The sequence below is a fragment of the Chiloscyllium punctatum genome, chromosome 45 (assembly GCF_047496795.1).
Source record: "Chiloscyllium punctatum isolate Juve2018m chromosome 45, sChiPun1.3, whole genome shotgun sequence".
In the NCBI taxonomy this organism is placed as follows: Eukaryota; Metazoa; Chordata; class Chondrichthyes; order Orectolobiformes; family Hemiscylliidae; genus Chiloscyllium; species Chiloscyllium punctatum.
This window is the reverse complement of record NC_092783.1, coordinates 51,679,674-51,702,294: the sequence shown is the minus strand read 5'-3', so window position 1 is coordinate 51,702,294 and position 22,621 is coordinate 51,679,674. Positions and strand designations below refer to the sequence as shown.

General features: G+C 42.2%; 1 protein-coding gene across 4 annotated transcripts in view; it reads right to left on the bottom strand.

Moving 5' to 3' along the window:
* LOC140467420 (solute carrier family 41 member 1-like) overlaps window positions 1-22,621 on the bottom strand; it is a 66,883-nt gene that overhangs the window by 7,199 nt on the left and 37,063 nt on the right. For all 4 annotated transcript variants that reach the window (XM_072563765.1, XM_072563763.1, XM_072563764.1 and 1 more), the window contains exons 4-9: window positions 16,815-16,886; window positions 14,914-15,058; window positions 13,103-13,249; window positions 10,508-10,655; window positions 9,836-9,915; window positions 7,302-7,436 (exon numbers count right to left, since the gene is read on the bottom strand). In XM_072563765.1, coding sequence (XP_072419866.1) covers window positions 7,302-7,436; window positions 9,836-9,915; window positions 10,508-10,655; window positions 13,103-13,249; window positions 14,914-15,058; window positions 16,815-16,886 — 727 coding nt within the window. The remainder of the gene's footprint in view (window positions 1-7,301; window positions 7,437-9,835; window positions 9,916-10,507; window positions 10,656-13,102; window positions 13,250-14,913; window positions 15,059-16,814; window positions 16,887-22,621) is intronic.

The following is a 22,621-nucleotide window of genomic DNA, read 5'->3' as shown; positions in this document are numbered from 1 at the left end:
ACTGAATTTTACCATAGATCTGCTACGATCCAAGTGTAAAGTACAAGCATATATATTGTGCCGATTTTGGAACATAGAAGATTTAGATATATCCATAACACAAAACACCTATCACAATTTAAAAGTTGCTCAAGATGCAGGTAATTATGTTCTTCCCTCACCTAAATACATTTACATAATATATACATACAGGCCCACCAAGCAGACAATTAGTAATTCTTAAATAGTACTTCAATGGATTTGTTCATTCTTCTCCATTCAAAATATTCCCTACCCCACTAAATTATTCATACAGGTACAAAACATTTGATTGTGATGTTCAACCTGGGTATAAAATCTGACTCAATCACCCAGCCACCCATTCAGCATGTATCCAATTTTAATTTCGACAGATTTAACATCTGCTAAATTTAATCATGTCTGCTTAATGCAGAACACGCTGCATAATGGGTGAATATAAATTCTGTGATTCACAGATAGGTACAAACAGAGAAGCGCACACATTGCATTCTGCAAACACACTGGGAGCTTCCAACAGCAAAAATAAAAAGACAATTTCCAAATCAACTTCGAAACAGTGCTTTCAGAAGGAAACATTTTATATAAATTAACAATTTTATGGGCTAGTTGAGCAATTTTTTTTAGCATTGAGTAACTTTTCTATGTGGTTAATGATGTTTCCAATGGTACATATTCACATCAGAAAAGGAAAATTGGCAGACAAAAGCTCTGAGGAAATTATTTGCACTACTTAGTTGGCTTCCTGGACATTACTGCCAAGTGTAAAGGGGCTTTGTAGAGAAAGCACCTGACCAGTTTATTCAATTTTCTGCCATTTACTCATTTCCCTTCAGGGTCATGGACTGAATTGAACTTCTTATCTGTCCACCTTAAGTGAGATATATATTTTAAAGTTCCAGGCTGGTGGCTTGAGGAGATTATAACTTGCTTTTATTTTTTTTTGAAAAAAAAGCCCTAATTAAGAGAGGGGCTATGATTTTAAGGGAATTGGCTGCCATCTCAGCTTGCTGGGGAGGATAGAGTTTATTGTGAATACCGGATTTGTGGTGCTGGAAGAGCACAGCAGTTCAGGCAGCATCCAACGAACAGTGCCTGAACTGCTGTGCTCTTCCAGCACCACAAATCCAGGATTTGCTTTCCAGCATCTGCAGTCATTGTTTTTACCTTATTGTGAATACCACCAAGTGGAGTAATGTTCACACATGAACACAGACACCAGGTCACAGTCAAATGACAGAACTGGCCCTGTCTGTGTTTGGGTCCACTTAGGCATTATAAATAATCATTCCAACTAGAGAACAAGTTCAAACCAAACAAAATAAAACGCCACAAAATACAGTTCAGTGGAGACAAGCTATGGTGAGATGTGGACGAGGTAGTTTGAAGAAGAAATCCTGAAGGCTGGATCCAAAAACAGGTACAGGAAAAGTAAAATTGTTGTTATTATTTTAAAGTAACTGTTCAACGAGAGCTGGCCACACTGTGTATGCCTACATGACTGTGATATCACACCATCATAATCACAGAGAGCAGAACTGAGGGAACTTCACACAAGTGCATTGTTTCGGTGACAACCCTTCCTGCTCACTCAGGTTGGTCAGGAGGTCAATACTGAAGGAGGATCCATGGCTTAATCCGGTGTGCAAGAGAGGAAACTGAAAACTCTAGCTGAGGCAAACAGGTTTTGAAGGATGCCATGACCGGTGCTATACGGAGGAATCTTGATTATCCAGCATTCGATTATCTGAACATCGGGTTATCTGGCAAGATTGCAAGGTCCCGATGCTCGGATAAACTATGTTATCTGGCATTCGATTAACAAACAAAATACTGCCCGCCTGTGTCCTTCGGATAATCAAGTTTCTTCTTCTATACTGAATAAACTACCTGATAAAGTTAGGAGAAAGTGAGGACTGTAGATGCTGGAGAGTCAGAGTCAAAAAGTGTGGTGCTGGAAAAGTACAGCGAATCAGGCAGCAACCGAGGAGCAGGAGAGTCAACGTTTTGGGCATAACCCCTTCATCAGAAGAGGCTTATACCTGAAACATCAACTCTCCTGCTCCTCAGATGCTGCCTGACCTGCTGTGCTTTTCCAGTACCTGATAAAGCTTCCAGACCCAATTTTGTTATATCTGCTCACAGCTTATAATGCCCATGTTTTGTCATTAATTCCTCATTTAGTTTATGTTATGTTGACTTTTGTTTTGATTTTTAAGGTAAACATTACGAAGAGTGAAAAGAAAATCCAAAGAACTGCATATGCTGGAAATCAGACATAAAAATCAGAAACTGCTGGAAATACTCAGCAGACCTGGCAGCATCTGTGGAGAGAAAGCAAAGTTAACATTTCATATCCAATGACCCTTCTTCAGAACTCAAGATAAGGCTCACTGGACCCGAAATGCTAACTCTCCACAGATGCTGCCAGACTTGCTGAGATTTTCCTGCAATTTCTGAGTTTGTTAGGAAAAATGAAATCTTGTCAATTGGTTTTCTTGTTGGAGCCAGTTAGTCAGTAAATTCAGTTCTGGTTTATTGATTTTCATGGAATTATAATAGTAGCAAATCAAATCTAACCTCTATTAGACTGAATACAAGTTATAAAGGTTAAAACAATCACTGCAGATGCTGGAAACCAGATTCTGGATTAGTGGTGCTGGAAGAGCACAGCAGTTCAGGCAGCATCCAAATAGCTTCGAAATCGACGTTTCGGGCAAAAGCCCTTCATCAGGAATAAAGGCAGTGAGCCTGAAGCGTGGAGAGATAAGCTAGAGGAGGGTGGGGGTGGGGAGAAAGTGGCATAGAGTACAATGGGTGAGTGGGGGAGGGGGTGAAGGTGATAGGTCAAGGAAGAGAGGGTGGAGTGGATAGGTGGAAAAGAAGATAGGCAGGTAGGACAAGTCCGGACAAGTTTTGGGAACAGTTACTGAGCTGGAAGTTTAGAACTAGGGTGAGGTGGGGGAAGGGGAAATGAGGAAACTGTTGAAGTCCACATTGATGTCCTGGGGTTGAAGTGTTCCGAGGCGGAAGATGAGGCGTTCTTCCTCCAGGCGTCTGGTGGTGAGGGACGGCGGTGAAGGAGGCCCAGGACCTCCATGTCCTCGGCAGAGTGGGAGGGAGAGTTGAAATGTTGGGCCATGGGGTGGCATGGTTGATTGGTGCGGGTGTCTCGGAGATGTTCCCTAAAGCGCTCTGTTAGGAGGCGCCCAGTCTCCCCAATGTAGAGGAGACTGCATTGGGAGCAACGGATACAATAAATGATATTAGTGGATATGCAAGTAAAACTTTGATGGATGTGGAAGGCTCCTTTAGGGCCTTGGATAGAGGTGAGGGAGGAGGTGTGGGCGCAGGTTTTACAGTTCCTGCGGTGGCAGGGGAAGGTGCCAGGATTGGAGGGTGGGTCGTAGGGGGGTGTGGACCTGACCAGGTAGTCGCGGAGGGAACGGTCTTTGCGGAAGGCGGAAAGGGGTGGGGAGGGAAATATATCCCTGGTAGTGGGGTCTGTTTGGAGGTGGCGGAAATGTCAGCGGATGATTTGGTTGATGCGAAGGTTGGTAGGGTGGAAGGTGAGCACCAGGGGCATTCTGTCCTTGTTACGGTTAGAGGGGTGGGATCTGAGGGCGGAGGTGCGGGATGTAGACGAGATGCGTTGGAGGGCATCTTTAACCACGTGGGAAGGGAAATTGCGGTCTCTAAAGAAGGAGGCCATCTGGTGTGTTCTGTAGTGGAACTGGTCCTCCTGGGAGCAGATACGGCGGAGGAGGAGGAATTGGGAATACGGGATGGCATTTTTGCAAGAGGTAGGGTGGGAAGAGGTGTAATCCAGGTAGCTGTGGGAGTCGGTGGGTTTGTAAAAAATGTCAGTGTCAAGTCGGTCATCATTAATGGAGATGGAGAGGTCCAGAAAGGGGAGGGAGGTGTCAGAGATGGTCCAGGTAAATTGAAGGTCAGGGTGGAATGTGTTGGTGAAGTTGATGAATTGCTCAACCTCCTCGCGGGAGCACGAGGTGGCGCCAATGCAGTCATCAATGTAGCGGAGGAAGAGGTGGGGAGTGGTGCCGGTGTAATTACGGAGATCAACTGCTCTACGTAGCCAACAAAGAGACAGGCATAGCTGGGGCCCATACGTGTGCCCATGGCTACCCCTTTGGTCTGGAGGAAGTGGGAGGATTCAAAGGAGAAATTGTTAAGGGTGAGGACCAGTTCGGCCAAACGAATGAGAGTGTCGGTGGAAGGGTACTGTTGGGGACGTCTGGAAAGGAAAAAAATGGAGGGCTTGGAGGCCCTGGTCATGGCGGATGGAGGTGTAGAGGGATTGGATAGCCATGGTGAAGATGAGGCGTTGGGGGCCAGGGAAACTGAAGTTTTGGAGGAGGTGGAGGGCGTGGGTGGTGTCTCAAACGTATGTGGGGGGATAGGACAGTGTCGAGGTAGAGAGAGATGAGTTCAGCGGGGCAGGAGCATGCTGAGACAATGGGTCGGCCAGGGTGGTCAGGCTTATGGATCTTGGGAGGGAGGTAGAACCGGGCAGTGTAGGGTTCCCGGACTATGAGGTTGGAAGCTGTGGGTGGGAGATCTCCTGAGGTGATGAGGTTCTGTATGGTCTGGGAGATGATGGTTTGGTGATGGGGGGTGGGGTCATGGTCGAGGGGGCAGTAGGAAGAGGTGTCCTCGAGTTGACGTTTGGCTTCAGCGGTGTAGAGGTCAATGTGCCAGACTACCACTGCGCCCCCTTTATCCGCTGGCTTGATGGTGAGGTTGGGATTGGAGCAGAGGGATTGGAGGGCTGCGCGTTGTGAGTGTGAGAGGTTGGACTGGGGGAGGGGGGACGACAGGTTGAGGCGGTTAATGTCCCGGCGGCAGTTGGAAATGAAGAGGTCAAGGGCAGGTAATAGGCCAGCGCGGGGTGTCCAGGTGGATGCAGTGTGTTGGAGGTGGGCGAAGGGGTCCTCGGAAAGTGGGCGGGAGTCCTGATTGTGAAAGTAAGCTCGGAGGCGGAGGCGATGGAAGAATTGTTCGACATCACGGCGTGTGTTAAATTCATTGATGCGTGGACGGAGGGGGATGAAGGTGAGTCCTTTGCTGAGGACTGATCGTTCGTCATCAGTGAGGGGGAGGTCTGGGGGGATGGTGAAAACTCGGCAGGGCTGGGAGCTGGGATCTGGTGTGGGTGTGGAGCTGGGAATGGGGGCGGAACCTGTAACTGGAGTGGGTGTGATGGTGGGGGGAATGGGGGTGGAGTCATAACTGTAAAACCTGCGCACACACCTCCTCCCTCACCTCTATCCAAGGCCCTAAAGGAGCCTTCCACATCCATCAAAGTTTTACTTGCACATCCACTAATATCATTTATTGTATCCGTTGCTCCCGATGCGGTCTCCTCTACATTGGGGAGACTGGGCGCCTCCTAGCAGAGCGCTTTGGGGAACATCTCCGGGACACCCGCACCAATCAACCACACCGCCCCGTGGCCCAACATTCCCACTCTGCCGAGGACATGGAGATGCTGGGCCTCCTTCACCGCCACTCCCTCACCAGACGCCTGGAGGAAGAACGCCTCATCTTCCGCCTCGGAACAATTCAACCCCAGGGCATCAATGTGGACTTCATCAGTTTCCTCATTTCCTCTTCCCCCACCTCACCCTAGTTCTAAACTTCCAGCTCAGTAACTGTTCCCATAATTTGTCCGGACTTGTCCGACCTGCCTATCTTCTTTTCCACCTATCCACTCCACCCTCTCATCCTTGACCTATCATCTTCATCCCCTCCCCCACTCACCCATTGTACTCTATGCTACTTTCTCCCCACCCCCACCCTCCTCTAGCTTATCTCTCCACGCTTCAGGCTCACTGCCTTTATTCCTGATGAAGGGCTTTTGCCCGAAACGTCGATTTCGAATCTACTTGGATGCTGCCTGAACTGCTGTGCTCTTCCAGCGCCACTAATCCGTGAATACAAGTTATGGCTGGAGTGACTGCCCTGAATTAGTTCTTCCACAATCGCGTCATCATTTGATCTTGCGTTTCTATGTAATGCCACAAACAGTCAGATTATTCATAATTTACTTGTTACATAAAACTTAGACCGATACAAGATTGTTTTGATATTATCATTCATCAAAATATAGCCCGTTTCACATTGCTGCCAAAATTCTACACAAAGATGCCCATCAGAACTTCAAAGAAAGACTTTAGTCTGACGTTGTGCAGAAATCAATAAGGCGACGGTACAAAAGCAGAAATGCTGGAGAAACTCACCAGGTCTGGCGAATCTATGGAGCAAAAGCAGAGTTAATGTTCCAGGTTTAGTGATATTTAAGTTCTGACGCGGGGGTCACTGGACATGGAACTTTAACTCTGCTTTCTCTCCACAGATGCCGTCAGAACTGCTGAGTTTTTCCAGCAATTTCTGTTTTCGTTTCTGATTTCCAGCATCTGCAAATTTTTTGTGTCCAGAACCACCCCAATTATCCGAATGAGACAGGCGGCGAGTATTTTGTTCAGATAATGGATAGAGTTTTTATGGGACTGTAAGATCTTGTTCGGATAACCGAGGTTGTTCTGTACTGCGATGTGGGGAATGGACTGGTGCCCCCTACTGGCATAAATTAAATAATGTATGACACAGTATCAGGTTATCCCCACAATTCAGGAACCAGCTGTTTAAAACATGTTTAAAATAGACAGGTTAGCTTTGAGGGCACCAGCTACCAGAGGATACCACTTTCTAAAAACAATCAAGCTCTCAAATTAGTCACTCCTTAAACATTTAATACTTTATTGGTAAAGCACATTTTATATTTTTGTTTCTGACCAGAACTGAGATTACATACTATAGAAATTATGCTCCATTGATTGACAGGATGTTTGATTTATACTCTTAGTTCACCATATCCTGATTTGCTGACTGTATAGATAAGGAGAGATGAGTAAAAGGAAGCTGATATCCTATACTCAGCTTAAAAAAAAACTCTAAGAAATTATTTGAGCAATTTACTTAGGCTTATGGTATTGTTGCTTAGTAGAAACATAATGAGCATCTTCACATTTTAATGTCCACCTGCTTATTGGTGAAGGGATTTGTTTTCATCATCATTGTGCTGCAATCCTGTTTTTTACATTCCTCCTCAAAACTATGGCAATTTACCCTCTCTGCTTCATCAACGGTCTAACAGAGTCAAGCCGAACATCATCTCGTCAACCTGCAGTATCTCATGTCTTATTCAATTGGATCGTTAAAGATGTAAAGTTGCTCACTGGCTGCTGACTAAGGGCTCTCACCTGAACTACAGAAAGTGCGACAAGGACTTGGGCAGGTTTTGTGCATGTTTTCTGGTGCCACGCCAGGCAGACTGGAGAGGTGGAGGAAGGTAGAAATTCTGCTGGCTTGCACTGCCACCAAGTTGCCACCAACACCTGAGGAAGGAGGGACAAGAACAAATAGGTCAAACAAAGGCCTATACGGCATCGATATTTTCAGATAAATCTTATTCTGGTTGGAAAAATCATATCCAAAATAAAATCAGTCCTTTATCATTTTTCCAAGCAACTGAACGGTCAAATTACCATCCCTATAGAAAACAGGACAAGTAGGCCATTCAGCCCTTTGAGTCTGCTCCACCTTTCAATACCCTGATCCCACCTTCCACTCTACCCCCACAGCCTCCCTTCTCCCTCCCCATCCTTCGATCTCTAACTCCAAGAGTTATATCCAACGCCATCTCGAAATCATAGAAACGTTTTGGCCTTGACGGCTTTGTATGATAGTGAATTCCACGGGCATATTGATCAACAGCACCACTCACAGGGAGTTGGAGAGTTTACACTCTTCTAGCAGTATCTGCTGACACAGCAGTGCAATGAGGTCATTCTATCCTCTTCACTGATATCTATTGTATTGAATTGGTCGCTGCCCTTTCTTTTTTGTAAACGGGCAGGGTGTTTCACAAACGGTGCATATATGTAGGGGTATGGATGGGTTGCACTTCGGTGGGGCGGTGTGGACTTGTTGGGCCGAAGGGCCTGTTTCCATACTGTAAGTAATCTAATCTAATCTAATCTAATCTAAACCGTGGGCATATACAATGAGAACTCTTGGAGGGGTGTCAGGAGATCGTGAGTTTTCACAGTAGAAGTAACAACAAAATATGCTGAGTAAAACATGACCAGTCACATTTTGCGGGCAGCAGCCTTCTCCGCTCCTTAAAACCTTTCACTTTAACCAAGCTTTCGACCATCTGTTCAAATGCCCCCTTAAGCCGTTGCTGTGATACCTTGGTTAACAGTCACTTTTGCAAAGTATTCTTCTACATTTTATTTCGTTAATAAATTCAAACTATTGTTAAGAAACAAACTTCTAGGAAGTGCATGAAGAATTACAATATGACCAGCTAACCTTCAAAACCTTTGTTAACAAGGATCCAAGTGTAGGTTTCCAGTGAGGAGCAGTAGCAAGATTAATTGGGCCACTTGCGCAGGTGTAATTCAGTGCCCATTTCAAAATTGTTATTATTGAATGCTTTGGAGTTTATTGATTAATAGTAATGTCTACGGCAATCTGAGAAGTATAGAAGTAGTGTTCTTGAGAGCTTGGTTGTTGTATTGCAGCCCCATGCAGCTAAGAAGCTGAGAGGGGAGGTGATGGCCAAATGGTTTTATCACTAGACTGTTATACCAGAGACCTCTTGAGACCTGAACTCGAATCCCTCCATGGTGTAATTTGAATTCTGTAAAAATCTGGGATTAAGAGTCTAATGATGACCATGAATCCATTGCCAAGGAAAAGCCCAGCCGGTTCACTAACATCCTTTAGGTGTGGCTCACATGCGACTCCAGACCCACAACAACGTGGGTGACTCTTAACTGCCCTCTGGCATGGACAACAAATGCTGGCCTAGCCAGCGACGCCCACATGGCATGAATAAATTTAAATTTGATATGAAACAACAGGGTGTGAGAAATTACAGCTTACCAGTTTATAGAGGATGGATGATGCTTAAGGACGTCATAAGATTGGGAGAAGAACAACACAAGAAATAGGAGCAGGACTAGACCATCGAGCTTGGTGTGTTATTTAATACAATCATGGCTGATCTTGGGCTTCAACTCCACTTTCCTGCCCATTCCCCGAATCCCCCCCAATTTCCTGAGACACTGAAAGCCTGTCTGTCCCAGCTTGAAGTGTGTTCAACAAGATTGCAACTTTCGCTAAACACCATATTTTGCAACCCATATTCCCCCCTCTCCCCCCCCCCAACTTGACCAGCTAAACAATTCAATGTCCATTTGCCTCAATCCTCAACAGGACAAATAGGGGATTAGCTTGTCAATGTTTAAAAATTTGAAATACTTTCTCCTGCAGTTTCTTCAACTCTTGCAAAGAAAATATCCGTGGATAATTGGGAATGTGTAGAACCAGATAATCGAGGGACCACAATGTTGACAACACATTCTAATGCCAGAGTACACAGTGGAAGAAACTTGGGATTTTCACCATCTAGTACTGCCCACTCATTTCCGAATCATCACCACTGTCTGTTTATTGATGCTGTGTAAGTCCAGCCTGTCCAATCCATAATATTAAGGTGTTTCCAACATAACAACCAAAATACCTTGTTTTTCCTTTTCCCCCATGGTCCATATAAAGAGGATTATGGCACCACTTGCTGTACATTCCTCAGTCAACAACATTCCGTAACTGAATGTTTTTATAGCAATCATTCTTTTTCCACCAAATCTTAAAACTGACATCCATGCAATTTTTTTTCAAACATTGTAATTACAAAAATTCACAGCACATGAATAAATGTACTTACCATTGATAACTGGAGTGAAAACAGCGATCCCTGCAAAATTTGGATCAGATACTGTTTTATCCAAAATCAGTCCACCAACACTGAAATACAATCATATCACATGGTTACAACACAGCACAATAAAAGTTTAACATTGTAAAGTTAACAGAAAAATGCAAAGACAATAAGAGCAATTCCAGTTCAGAACCCAGTGTGAGAAAACAGGCAAACAAGAATTCTGCAATTGCAACCTTTAGACTTTATTTTGAACTAAGTAGTAAATTGGTTCGGTAAGAACATAATAAGAGTGCAGGAAATTACATCAACATTACAGGGGAGAGTGTTTAAAGTGTGCCTTGATGACGATAATGATTATACCCAAGAAACCAAGAAGTGATATTTCTGTCAGTTGGAGGTCCTGATTTACTGTGTGAATACAGAACTGCGAGGAATTGTCTTCATCCTTGTGGTTCTGTAAAGCTCATTGACTATTTAATGTGAAATTGACCGTTTTATTTGCAGTATCATTTGCCTGTTAATTCACTTGCAATTTGCATTGGTTCTGCTTTGCGTTGGAGTAAAAGTTACAAAACGTGGAAATCTTGTTTGTAATTTTTTCACTTGGGAGTGATTTGGTAGCTTTGGTTTATGGTTCCCCCAAAGGTTTCACAACAGAACTTTATTAGTCTATACCTGCTAATTGTCATGGCGATAATAACAGGCTCCCAACCAGAGTATAAGACCTCTCGTGTGGCTGGGTTCTTCTTTGATATGATGATCCACAGAGGTGTCAAAGCCACAAAGAAAGCACACACTAGTGGGTTGATGTAAGGATGTTCTTCTGTAATTATAAAAAACGGTTATAGCATTTCAATGAAAGCAAACATTTTCAACAACATTCACTATCGTCTCATAACCTTTCAATCTGAGTTCAAACAAAAGCTTGACAAAAGATGATGGTCTAGTGATAATATTGATGGATAATTAATACCAGAGGCCCAGACTAATGGTCTGAACACATGGGTCAAAATCCAACTATGGCAGATGGTAGAAGTTAAATTTAATTGTAACAGATAGAAATCTGTTAAAAATCTGGAATTGACTGTACTTCCATGTGATAGTAACCATGGACCCATCATCAATCATGATAAAAATCCATCTGGCTCACCAATATCCTTCAGGGACAGAATCTGCCATCCTTACCTGGTCTGACCTACAAGCGATTTCAGAGTTACAGCAATATGGTTGACTCTGAACTGCTGCCAAAGGCAATTAGGAATGGTCTACAAATGTTGGCCTTACCAGTGATGCCTACATCCTATCAATGAACTTTAAAAAGCTTTTGTTCAAGAAAATGTTGAGTGCCTGATCCATTATCATGTTGTTAGACGAATTGCTTTTATTGCTCACTAATCATACATAGTGAAAAGGCCCTTTCGTCCATCGAGCCTGTATTGTCATAGGGCAGTTATGATAGCCCTGCAGTTAAACAGTCTGCCCAATTTCCTTTCACTGAACAAGCCTGCCCATTTTGGAACCGTAAAGGTAGTAGTGATATTCTGGCTCTGATAAAATCAGTCTCAAAAATGAGCCGACACCTTCAAGGAAGGTGGAGAGGAAAAACAGCTAGTATTGAATGACATAGGGAGAATCTATCATCAGAGGGTGGTATGTGTATGGAATGAGCTTCCAGAGGAAGTGGTGGAGGCTGGTACAATTGCAACATTTAAAAGGCATCTAGATGGGTATATGAGTAGGAAGGATTTGAGGGATATGGGTCAGGTGCTGGCAGGTGGGACTACATTGGGTTGGGATATCTGGTCAGCATGGAAGTTGGACCGAAGGGTCTGTTTCCGTGCTGTACATCTCTATGGCTCAAAGGGATGTTTTGGAACGGCTCCCATAAGATTTAAAATTTTCTACAAAGTATGGCAATGATGTAGAATTTGTTTAGCTTTACAAGTACAGTCAGTTCTCATATAACGAGACAGATCTGTTCTCGTGATATTTCACGTCATATGAAAATCATGCAATAACTGCACCATTTAAACTAATGGAGCCAAAATTGCATAATAACCAATAGAGGTAAGGAAATCGCACATTCTACAAATAATGGCTAAATTCTTCAATCATGTTAAAGCCAATTCTCGTTAAAGAAACAAACGTTATAGCAGAACCAACTATACTTTCAAATAGTCAAACTATTAAATAAAATGCTAAAAGAACAATAAGCTTTGACTCCCAATGTTTTTAAGGAAGCGTTTTAAGACACTGGTTCTGGAGTGGTACAGCACATACTGTTGAGGTCATTTATGCTTATGTATAACTTCTGCTTCTTTTACCTGGGGAGACCAAGTAAACCAGCCACTCCTTGACAGTGTAGATGTTAAGCTAAAATTTGTTTGGTTAGCTGCAATGAAGTTGAATGAAATTAAACAAAGTGAGAAGGAAAACCATATAGAATGTGGTGATGATCTAATGATTGGATAAGTCAGTGGTTGTAAAGTGCTTGCGTTTTGCTGAAGGTGTGTGTGTGTGTGTGTGTATGTATTTATGTTGAGCGTTCTAACTCTGAATGAGCTAACTGTCACAGTAGCTTTTGAAAAGTTCAAGTTTTGTTTCAAAACAGACATAGTGAATCAATATAATATGGACAATTTATCAGCTAAATTTGAGATTGTTACAGAATCATGCTGTGTAAACATGTTTGAGATGTTTGCCAGTGGTCCAATTGATTGTTTGCTGGAGACTGGACAGTATAGAGGTTTAATGCACAGCTTGTCTGCATGGTAAAAGAAATGTGTTTAAAGAAAGCTTGCCCATAGCATTGTTAGCTACTTCAGGAAGGGGTCACCTGATCAGCAGTTGGAGCTTAGGATAGAACAGGCTGATCACCTGTTCTGGTCTGATCCTTGGACAAATCCACTAAACAGGTCCACTTATGATCATGAGCACTGGATGCATAAGATTTCTGAAGTATTTTATGTCTTGTACTTTATTTTAATAAAGAGCATTGAGTATATTTCATTGTTGGAACTGGCTTGGGTTACTGATATCCAAAGAAAAGGGAAAGGGGGAATAAAATACTTCAATGGCCAGCCAATCCCACTAGTTTGTATATCATATAGCTCGTCCAATCGATTCTGTCCATAATTATTTCTTATAGATGATTTCCAAATCTGCATCTGCTCAATGTATTCCAATTGAGAAACAAAGTTACCACTGTGGTAGATGGGGGACAAACAACAAAGCAATAGCAATCACTTGCACTTTATTACTATTACTTACGTAGTTGCATGTAGAGACCCCAGCTGATTCCAGAGAGCAGTGCCAAGGTGATGAGGTCCCCAAGACTAGCAGCAATGGGAGTGGCCACATTATCAGGGTTTATACCAATCTTCCTTGAGCCAATAATTACCCCGACCATGATTACCCCTGGATGAGAAATCACAAATTAAAGGGGTGATATTCCTGCAAAAGCACTTAACAACACTTCACTGCAAAAGTCTGGAATTGAAAGTATTTTGCTAAACATTCATGAACTTCCCTCCCTCCAGCTGCACTTCAATATAGTAAAGCCTCTTTGTTCAGGTGCATAGTCACTAGACACATTTGAAATATCGTTCCTATGGTTTGGTGTTGAAGTGATTATACTGCAGTGCTATTTCTCAAATTTCTGCACCAGCTACGCATTACTGAGCCACAGGCAGAATTATAGACCATTACTTCTTCCTTTTCTCAAACAGACAGACAGATTATGGGCTCAGAACAGATATACAATGATTCATGGAGGTAATAAAACATCAACACAATAATGAGGTGTGACGTATTTTTTGACTGAAATAGATGGCTCATATAACCAGTCACAAGTTCAAGTTTTATCTGTGTAAGTGACTCCTATGATGATGGCAAATGGTTATCTCTACATGCCCAAAATAGACAGCTGCCTTTGACATTGTGAATGGTGTAAAATGTTGTTTAAAAATGGAAAGTGCTGGAGAAACTCAGCAGTGTCTGGCAGCATCCGTGGAGAGACATAAACAAAGATAGGATTTCGGGTCTGACACGTGTCTTATTCAGAAGATTGTATATGGTATCTGCTTTTCACACTTGGTCCAAAAAATATGTTAGTAAATAGAAGCGAAAGGATTGCAGTGAAATGAACCAAATTAATACTTATTGGTCAGTAATTTGTACAATACCCACTCTTCTGCACTATTCTAATTTAAGATAAATATTTATGTGATGTGTACATTGCTAAAAGGGCCAGCATTTATTGCCCAGTCATAAGTGCCGAAAAGACACATTTAAGAGTCAATGACATTGCCATGGGTCTGGAGTCAAGGATTTCTTTCCCTCAATGAATGAACCTGACGGGTTTTTAATAACAATTGGCAGTTGTTATGTACTCACCATAACAGGTTAGCTGTTATAGATTTTTATTGAATTCACATTTCACCATCTGCCATGGTGGGATTTAAATCCACGACTCTAAGATATTAACCTGGGGTGCTGGATTAATAGTCCAGCAACTTTACCATTGCCATCCAAACCAGTTATCCAAAATTGTTCACGAGGTCCATAATTTGTATTGCATTGCATGAAATTTGCAGCGGGAACAGGCCATTTGGTCCACTGCTGTATAATTACACTCCACGCAGGCTTCTCTCACTGTATTTATTTAATCTCTTCATATCAGTATAACAATTTACTACTTTGTCTCATACATTTTCATCTAGTTTCCCTCCAACAGCATTAATGCTGTCCCCTTAACTCCTCCATTGTGTAGTAAGCTCCATCGTAATTTCCCATTGCTCAATAAGAACATTGCTCCTGAGTTATTTATTGGATTTATAATCAGAGTCACACAGCATAGAAACACACCCTTTTATCCAATTCAGGTCAGCAATATTCAAATAAACACAGGTTAGCTCCACCAAAAGCTTAAAAGCTAAAATAGATCCTTTTGTGTTTGGTAGCATTTTGGCAGAACACCCTGTTTTTGGCTGGCCAGAGGTAATAGATTAACTGCCCAGCAGTCAATTGAAACAACATCCAAACAAAAGACACTTCTGATTTCAAGCTAGTGTCTGTCTTACCCAATATGAGGGAAGCTATAAAAGCTGTTGCCATGCTGCTGGCACACAGGAGGACAGCATGATCAAGTCGGAAGTGACCCTCAGGGATCCAACCAAACACCACCGCAGCCACAGATGCCAGAAAACCAACCACAGTGGCCTGGACCTAAGAGGGGAAAAAAAAACAAAGACCTGATTTAACATTGAGGAATCATTTTCACAATTTTTTTTTGGCTGAGACCAGCTGTACAAATATACACCAATTTTCCAGACCTCTGACCTAGCCCAGGCAGGACTATTTGAGCGCTTCATTTGTTCTTGACAAAAGGCTTTTAGAGTGAAATGCTATTGATCCGTTTCAAACAGGATTGTTGAAGCTCTGTAATTAACCAACCAACAAAACATTCATCTCAGAAACTGCACATTTCAAAATTGCACGTTACAAAAACCAGCATTCTTCTGTGTTTTTCTTTGGACAGGACTATTGTGGGCTTTAAGTCGCCTAAAATCAAAGTGTCTATATGAATCAACTGCCTTTGAAATTATTCTTGAGCTCCAAACTACCTTAATTCATTGCACTGTATGCAGCTATAGATGGTTTCTCCTCACATAAACTTAACCCGTCCCCATCTGCACAACATAAGCATCCTCAGAACACCATTCTTTTACACAACACCAATATCTCCATCTGAAAAAATGAATCTTCATTTCTGACATTATTTTGTAATGCTAAAATCTATTCAAACTTTTAAATACAATAGTCCATTAATGTGAATTCCCAATGCATCAACTGCAAACCATTCTGCACTAAATTCCAAGTAATGACTGTGTTCCAATGTGGCAGCAATGGTCATTGTTACGAAGCAAAATGCTCTGGAATCCAGGTAATGATTTTTGAATTAGTGGGTAAATGCACCTCCAGTTGTAACACAACAAGCAAACCCTGGCTGGAATAGTGATGGGCCACAATGGGCTGAGGGGGGGAGAGAATGGGGTAGGCGCAGGAGGTAGAAAGAGAAATGAAGAGTAGGTACTACTCCCATTACAGAATGAAATTAAGGGAGCTTTATTGGAATGAGTACATTTCCAAGTAGGAGCACTGCTATTTTGTTCTCGACACTTGAACAGCCTGCAGGCCATCTAGATTCCTTTATTGTAAATGACCAAAGTCACCACAGTCCCAGAACACCATAGGACCAAAGGGGGAGAGAGAGAGAAAAATGGGGAGAGAGAGAGAAAGAGAAAGAGAAGGGGGGGGGGGGGAAGAGAGAGAGAGAGAAAAAGGGAGAGAGAGAGAGAGAGAGAGAGAGAGAGAGAGAGAGAGAGAGAGAGAGAGAGAGAGAGAGAGAGAGAGAGAGAGAGAGAGAGAGAGAGAGAGAGAGAGAGAGAGAAAGAAAGGAAGAAAGGAAGAAAGGGAGAAAGAGAGAGACTGACTGATTTCGGTGGGGAGTTTAACCTGAGGGTCACCACACTTCAGGTGAAATGAAGGGCAATGTTGAAAAGGCAGGACCTTCATGGTAACCTCAGCTACTTATGTGAATTGAACCTACTCTGTTAGCATCCATCACTCTGCATTGCAAACCAGTCATCCAGCCAACTCAGCTATGCTGCAACACAGTCACTCTGAAACATGTGAGCTGTCTGAAGAGGAATTCAAAATAAAAGTATCCATTGTGTTTATGGGAGAAAAAAACCTATCACACTAGAACTCTACAACGGGTCAGGTTGAAACACATTGTTGAGGCAGAAGACCGATATTTCTTTAGAATGACTGCACATCAGAGTAACTCAGTTAGAAGTTTTGTTCAATCATAAAAGAAAAATTATGTTTGAACAAGGTTAGGGGTTACCACGTCTTTCCGATATTTACCAGTAACGTTGGTCCACCCACGCACCCGCGGTTAACGCTCCAACACACTCACCTGAATTAGTGCCAGATTCCCTGTAATCATCTTCCACTGCTCTGCAGCTGAATCCATCTGACCAATGTTGGCCTGTGAAAGAACAAACAAGAGGAAAGCAACAATTTAAACAGTGAAAGGATGGTGTGATGAACTCTCACTTCAACATTTATCAGTGCTGTTTCTGAACAAAATAAAGAGAGAGATGGATTTGCTCATAAGCTGAAATTTTTACCTCCCATGGTGAAGCAAATACCAAATAAAATCTTTACAGTTCTTCGCACTTTGATATGAAAACTTCATTTTGAAGGAGCAAAGTATTAGGTTCAGCCTGATATTTTTTCTTCTAAAAAGCCAAATACCATTTTCCAGCTATTCTTATGTAATTTTACTGTGCCACACCTCCCCTCTCCAATAAAAAGAGCATTGGAATCCAGTCCAGGCGAGACGATGGAATAACTATGCGGCAAAAATACTTCGAGACAGAAATTTTTTTTTGTTGCTTTCAGAATAAATACAATGTTCGACAAAGGCTTTACACACCCTCTCCCACAAAAAGCTTGCTCCCTTCAATGCAGTAACATGTCTGCTGGGGTATTAAGTGAGGTCACCAAAAGTTTGGCCAAGGACGAAGAGTTTATGGGTCATCTTAAATAGAAGGCAGATTGAGACACAGAGGCATTTAAGGAGGGAATTGCAGAGCTTGGGATTTTGGCAACTACACCTTTGGCTACCAAGGCCTAGGGGTAGCACCAAGAATAAGTCAAAAATCAGAATTTGAAGACTGCAGAGATCTCTAATATTTGCAGGACAGGTGGAGGTTACAGAGGGAAGGAAAGGGGTGGCCAAAGAAATATTAGTAAACAAGGATGAGAATTTTAAGATCAAAGAGTCGCTGGATCAGGATTCAAAAGGGCTATGTGCTCTTCCACTGCTCAAACTAGAGTCTGGAAATTTATTGGAGCTAAGACAAGACCAAGAAAAAGAAAAAAAAACTGTAAAAAAGAAACTCAAACCCTCCATTGTTAATGCAGTTTCAAGCATGAATCCTGTTAAACAAAAAAGTCCACATATGCTTTGGTTACCAAAAAAGTTTATCTTGAGATTTAGGCACATTATGAAAGGAGACAACACACCAAGTTTCATAACAGTTGTTTCTTTGCAAGGTTTATTATTAATTCAAAAAGATTATCCAACTATGGAAGGTTTGGACTAATTTCAGCAGCATTTGTTTTCAAAGAGTTGTTTATGATCTCTGCAAACTGTGGAAGATGTATTATCAGGAGGAGTAAGCAGAACCACAGCCCAGATAAAAGGAGTCAACAGTTCTAGAAATCGAATCATAGATCCCCTACAGTGCGGAAGCAGCCCATTTGGCCCATCAAGTCCTCACCAACCCTCTAAAGAGCATCCCACCCAGACTCACCATCCTACCTTATCCCTGCATTTCTTATGGCCAATCCACCTAATGTACACATCTTTGGACTGTGGGAGGAAAGCTGAGCACCTGACGTAAACCGATGCAGACACAGACAGAACGTGCAAACTCCACATAGTCGCCAGAGGGTGGGATTGAACCTGGGTGCCTGGAGCGGTGAAGCAGCAGTGCTAACCACTGAGCCACTGTACTGCCCTGGAGTGGCATGTAAAGGGCAGTGCCCCAGGTGTAATTGCTATGCTACATGGGTCTTTCCGGCTTAATAAACTAGAGATTATTTATGCAATCATAGCAATACACAGAAGCTACAATATGGTAAGAAGTCACAGGGTTCAATCAATCAGTCCACTTCAATGTTTACCCTCCACACAAGCAAACAATCCTAATTTATGGAAAACACACTGATGTGGCTTTGTGGAAAAGTACCAAATCTGCTAACGATGCCTCAAGAGAAGGTCAAACAGACATTTCAAAGGTCATTTGCTGCTCTCTGCCCAATAATCTTCTGACTCATCAAGAAGCCAACGTGAAAAGCCACAGAACATCAGCCAAGGTTTCAAGATGCAAATGGAGAGGTAAAGGCCAAAAGGGCTGGAGCGACAATGTGAAACAAGTAGCTCTTACACTGCACTCTGTTTTGGTATAAGGCTGACTATAAAATGCAACCAGCTTTCCTAGGAACTGCTAGCACGGGGGGGTCCTTTACCTATGCAGATGTAGACGTGGCATTGGCATTTTGACCAATAGAATGCAGGTCATCCCAAACAATGATGTGGAGGTGCTGGCATTGGATTGGGATGGACAAAGTTAAAAGTCACACAACACTAGGTTACCCGATGAAGGAGCAGTGCTCTGAAAGCTGGTTCTTCCAAATAAACCTGTTGAACTATAACCTGGTGTTGTATGATTTTTAACTTTTCCCAAACAATGATCTTGCAAATCCAGTTTCATTTATTTTCAACAACTGCTGGCTACTAGAGAACATCATTGTTGGGGCCAACAGCCAAAAACCAATTTAAAGGAAGTTTTAAATGTTAATGAGACTAGTATGCACAACTTCCCATTTCTTCAAAGAGGTTTTAGAAACTTCAAAGGAGATTCCCTACTATTTCATATCAAACCAGCACATTTGTAAAGAAAATGCAGAGTGTGAATTCTTTTAGGCAATGTTTCCCTTCCAGTTACCACATTCTACTTCAAAAGATTGTCATTCAGTTGACATTTCATAAATTTTCTGGGTGAGGGGTCCTGAAAATACAGATTATGTATCTGGAAACTCCTTGCTTACAATTCAAATCGATAAGTCAGTTAATAATTGGGAGGAATACTTGTAAAGACTATTTTTCTGTATTTTTGAATATGGACTGTAACAGAAAAAGGCAGCTTTAAAAAAAAACAAGGATTGTGGAAGGGACTGCTGCTCTTTTTAAAAGCAATTGATTGACTGTCATTGTAAGCGATGTTTACACTGCAACTTATTCAAGCAGTAGGGAAAGGTTATTGCCAGGGGAGATTCTGCTAGCAACAAGTAGCTGATTGGTCTACGAAGTGATGATAGATTGATGATGTCAAAGGCCTACAGCTGACCAAGAACTACCTGACTAGCTTCCAGCTACCAAAACAGTTTAAGGGGTGCGAATGAGTTAGACAGAAGATTTGGAGCTCTGGTAAGGGAGTGCTGCCTTTCTCTATGCAGTAAAAAAAAACCTAACAAGCCTGAAGAAAATCAGTGAATTTTCCCTCACCACTTGTTGTAAAACTGTTACTTTTAACCAATAAAAGTCAAAGACTTTGAACCATTCACTCTGTGCCTCCTGCAAGCAGGAAAAGTACCTGGAAAAGAGAGAGATCAGGAATAGCAACTTCTGGCAAGCCAAATGAATCATCTCAGTGAACCGTGTGAACAAGGACCAATGAACTGCCTTTCCAGTTTTTAACCTCAGTCCATGCCTCTGCCCGTATTTTTTGTCTGTCTCTATGCATGTGCAGGGTGATTTTAGAAGGAGAATAAGAATTATATATAAACAGTTCATAATTATTTACTGTAGCTAGATTTATTTTATTTGGAATAAATAGTCAATCTGGTGAAGTACAGAAATCTGATCCATGCTTTCTGTCAACCTCGGTCTAACAGGATAGGTTAATTGGGGAATTCTGCACACTACTATTAAAGATTTAACTTTTGGGACAACTCCAGGAAGAGTGGGGACTGATTTCCAGTACACAACCCCAACAAAGCTTGACATTATTCACTACACCCTCGGGAAATATAAATCGCCCTATCACCCAGCATCACCAATAGAAGTGACAATAAACACGGCCTTGCACAACATGGTTAATGGCAAACTAAGTTCACAAATTTGGGATGCCAATACTGGTGATCTATTTGCTAATTTCAAAGGTCCGGAGACAAAAGTTTTAAAAGGTGTGGAGGAAACATTAGGAATGTAATAACCTCATTTCAAACATAATGCAATGATTCTAAAACACTTTAGAGCACGGTGAGATCGTGAAGGGCATTATATAAATGCACATTTACATCAAGTACCAATGCCCTGAGTGTTACCATCGACTATAAACTGAACTAGACAAACCATATAATTTGATGATAGGCAGTGCAGGTCAAAAGCTTGGGATTCTGGAGCAAATAGCTCACTTCCTGACTCCCCAAAACCTGTCGGCCACCTTTAAGGTACAGTTCAGCGTGTGATGGAATGATGGCGGATGCAAGGACAATCAAGATGCTGAAGATTAACCAGGACAAAGTGGTCCACATTATTAGCATCTCATCCACCTTCGGCATTCAATATGTTCCCCAACACACAGACACACAGACACAGGAGTGTGCACCAACTGACAGGATGCATTGCTACAACTTGCCACAGCTCCTTTAACAGCACCTTCCAAACCAAAGACCTCCATCAGCAGGAATAAAAAGGGCAGCCAACTTGCAATTCCCTCTCAGGTGACACACCATTACTACTCCTTCAGTGTTGCTGAGTTAAATACTTGGAAATCCCTCCCTAAAAGAACCTACACTACATGGACATAGGGAAGTTGGCTCAGCACCACTTTCTCAAGAGGTAAAAGGGCTTTTGCCCAAAACGTCGATTTCGAAGCTCCTTGGATGCTGCCTGAACTGTTGTGCTCTTCCAGCACCACTAATCCAGAACCACTTTCTCAAGGGCAATTAGTGATTCACAATCAATGCATGCCTTGCTAGTGCTCACACCCGGTGGACAATTTAAAAAGTAAAAAGTATTTAATTGGCACTACTTACAAAGTTTTTGTTGAGTTAATATTGATTGAGTGACTGGATTGTAAATTAGTAATGTTACAGGAGAGTGAGTAATTTGAAACGTACTTTGCTGGGTGTAAATGATTCGTGATGTCTAATGCTTAAATGGAAGTCGTCTTCACTTTCTTGGAAAGAACGAATGACAAACCCCTCCAAATCAACACAATTGCGCATTTGTACTGAAGATGACCATTCAATGGCCTTGATGTGCAGGTTCAGGTTGTTTTGACATGAATCAAAGACAGGGACTGAGCCAAGACCATCAATGCTGATAAGATCTTGGGTCAATTCAACATTTTTTTCAGGTTGTGTTTGAGACAAAACATCAATCTTTGCTAGATATCTGAACACTTGGGTCTTTTTTGCAACAATGCTATATTCACTTCTATTTAGGCACTGGCAGGAATTGGTTTTGGAAGGAGTTCCTGCTGGCGATGATCAGGCCTGCTCGTTGGAAAGTAAAACAAATGAAACACAATGCCCACTGGAAGGTGTCCAGACTGTTAAACACAAAACTCTGCTTGATCGTGCAAAGTCTGTCCAAGCAGTACAATAAATGCAACCAGCAGCCAGTGTTACTTTTATGCATAATAAAAAATAATTTAAAAATGTTAAAAAATACAAAAATATACTACAGGCTAAAAGGAACTGGAGTGATTGCCGAGCACATAAATACATTGGTGCTTGTGGCATAAAGATCTCAGACTTCACCCCTACAAAGTGTCCTGAATTAGTGAATTTTAGTTCAGGCAGCTCTAGGGCACTGCACTTAGGTGTGGTATCACTAGCGTGATTCCTGGGAGTGGTGGTGATGGAGGTTTAGTCAGCCAGAGTTGGCAGTCCTGGCTGTTGTCTATTCACTCTGGAATAACTGTGTGCGTGAATGCATATCTTCATATCTGCTGATGAGATGTCTCTTCATGAAGGAGGGTATTTGGTTATTGCAGTGCTGTTTTTACCCAATGGAATGCAAGCACAAGTCAGCATCATCAGCATGAAGTACAAGAAAGAAAGAAACTGTTAAGAAATCGTCAACTAATTGGTTAACTGAAACAGAAAATATACACAGATTTAAATCCCACTTGTAGGCAT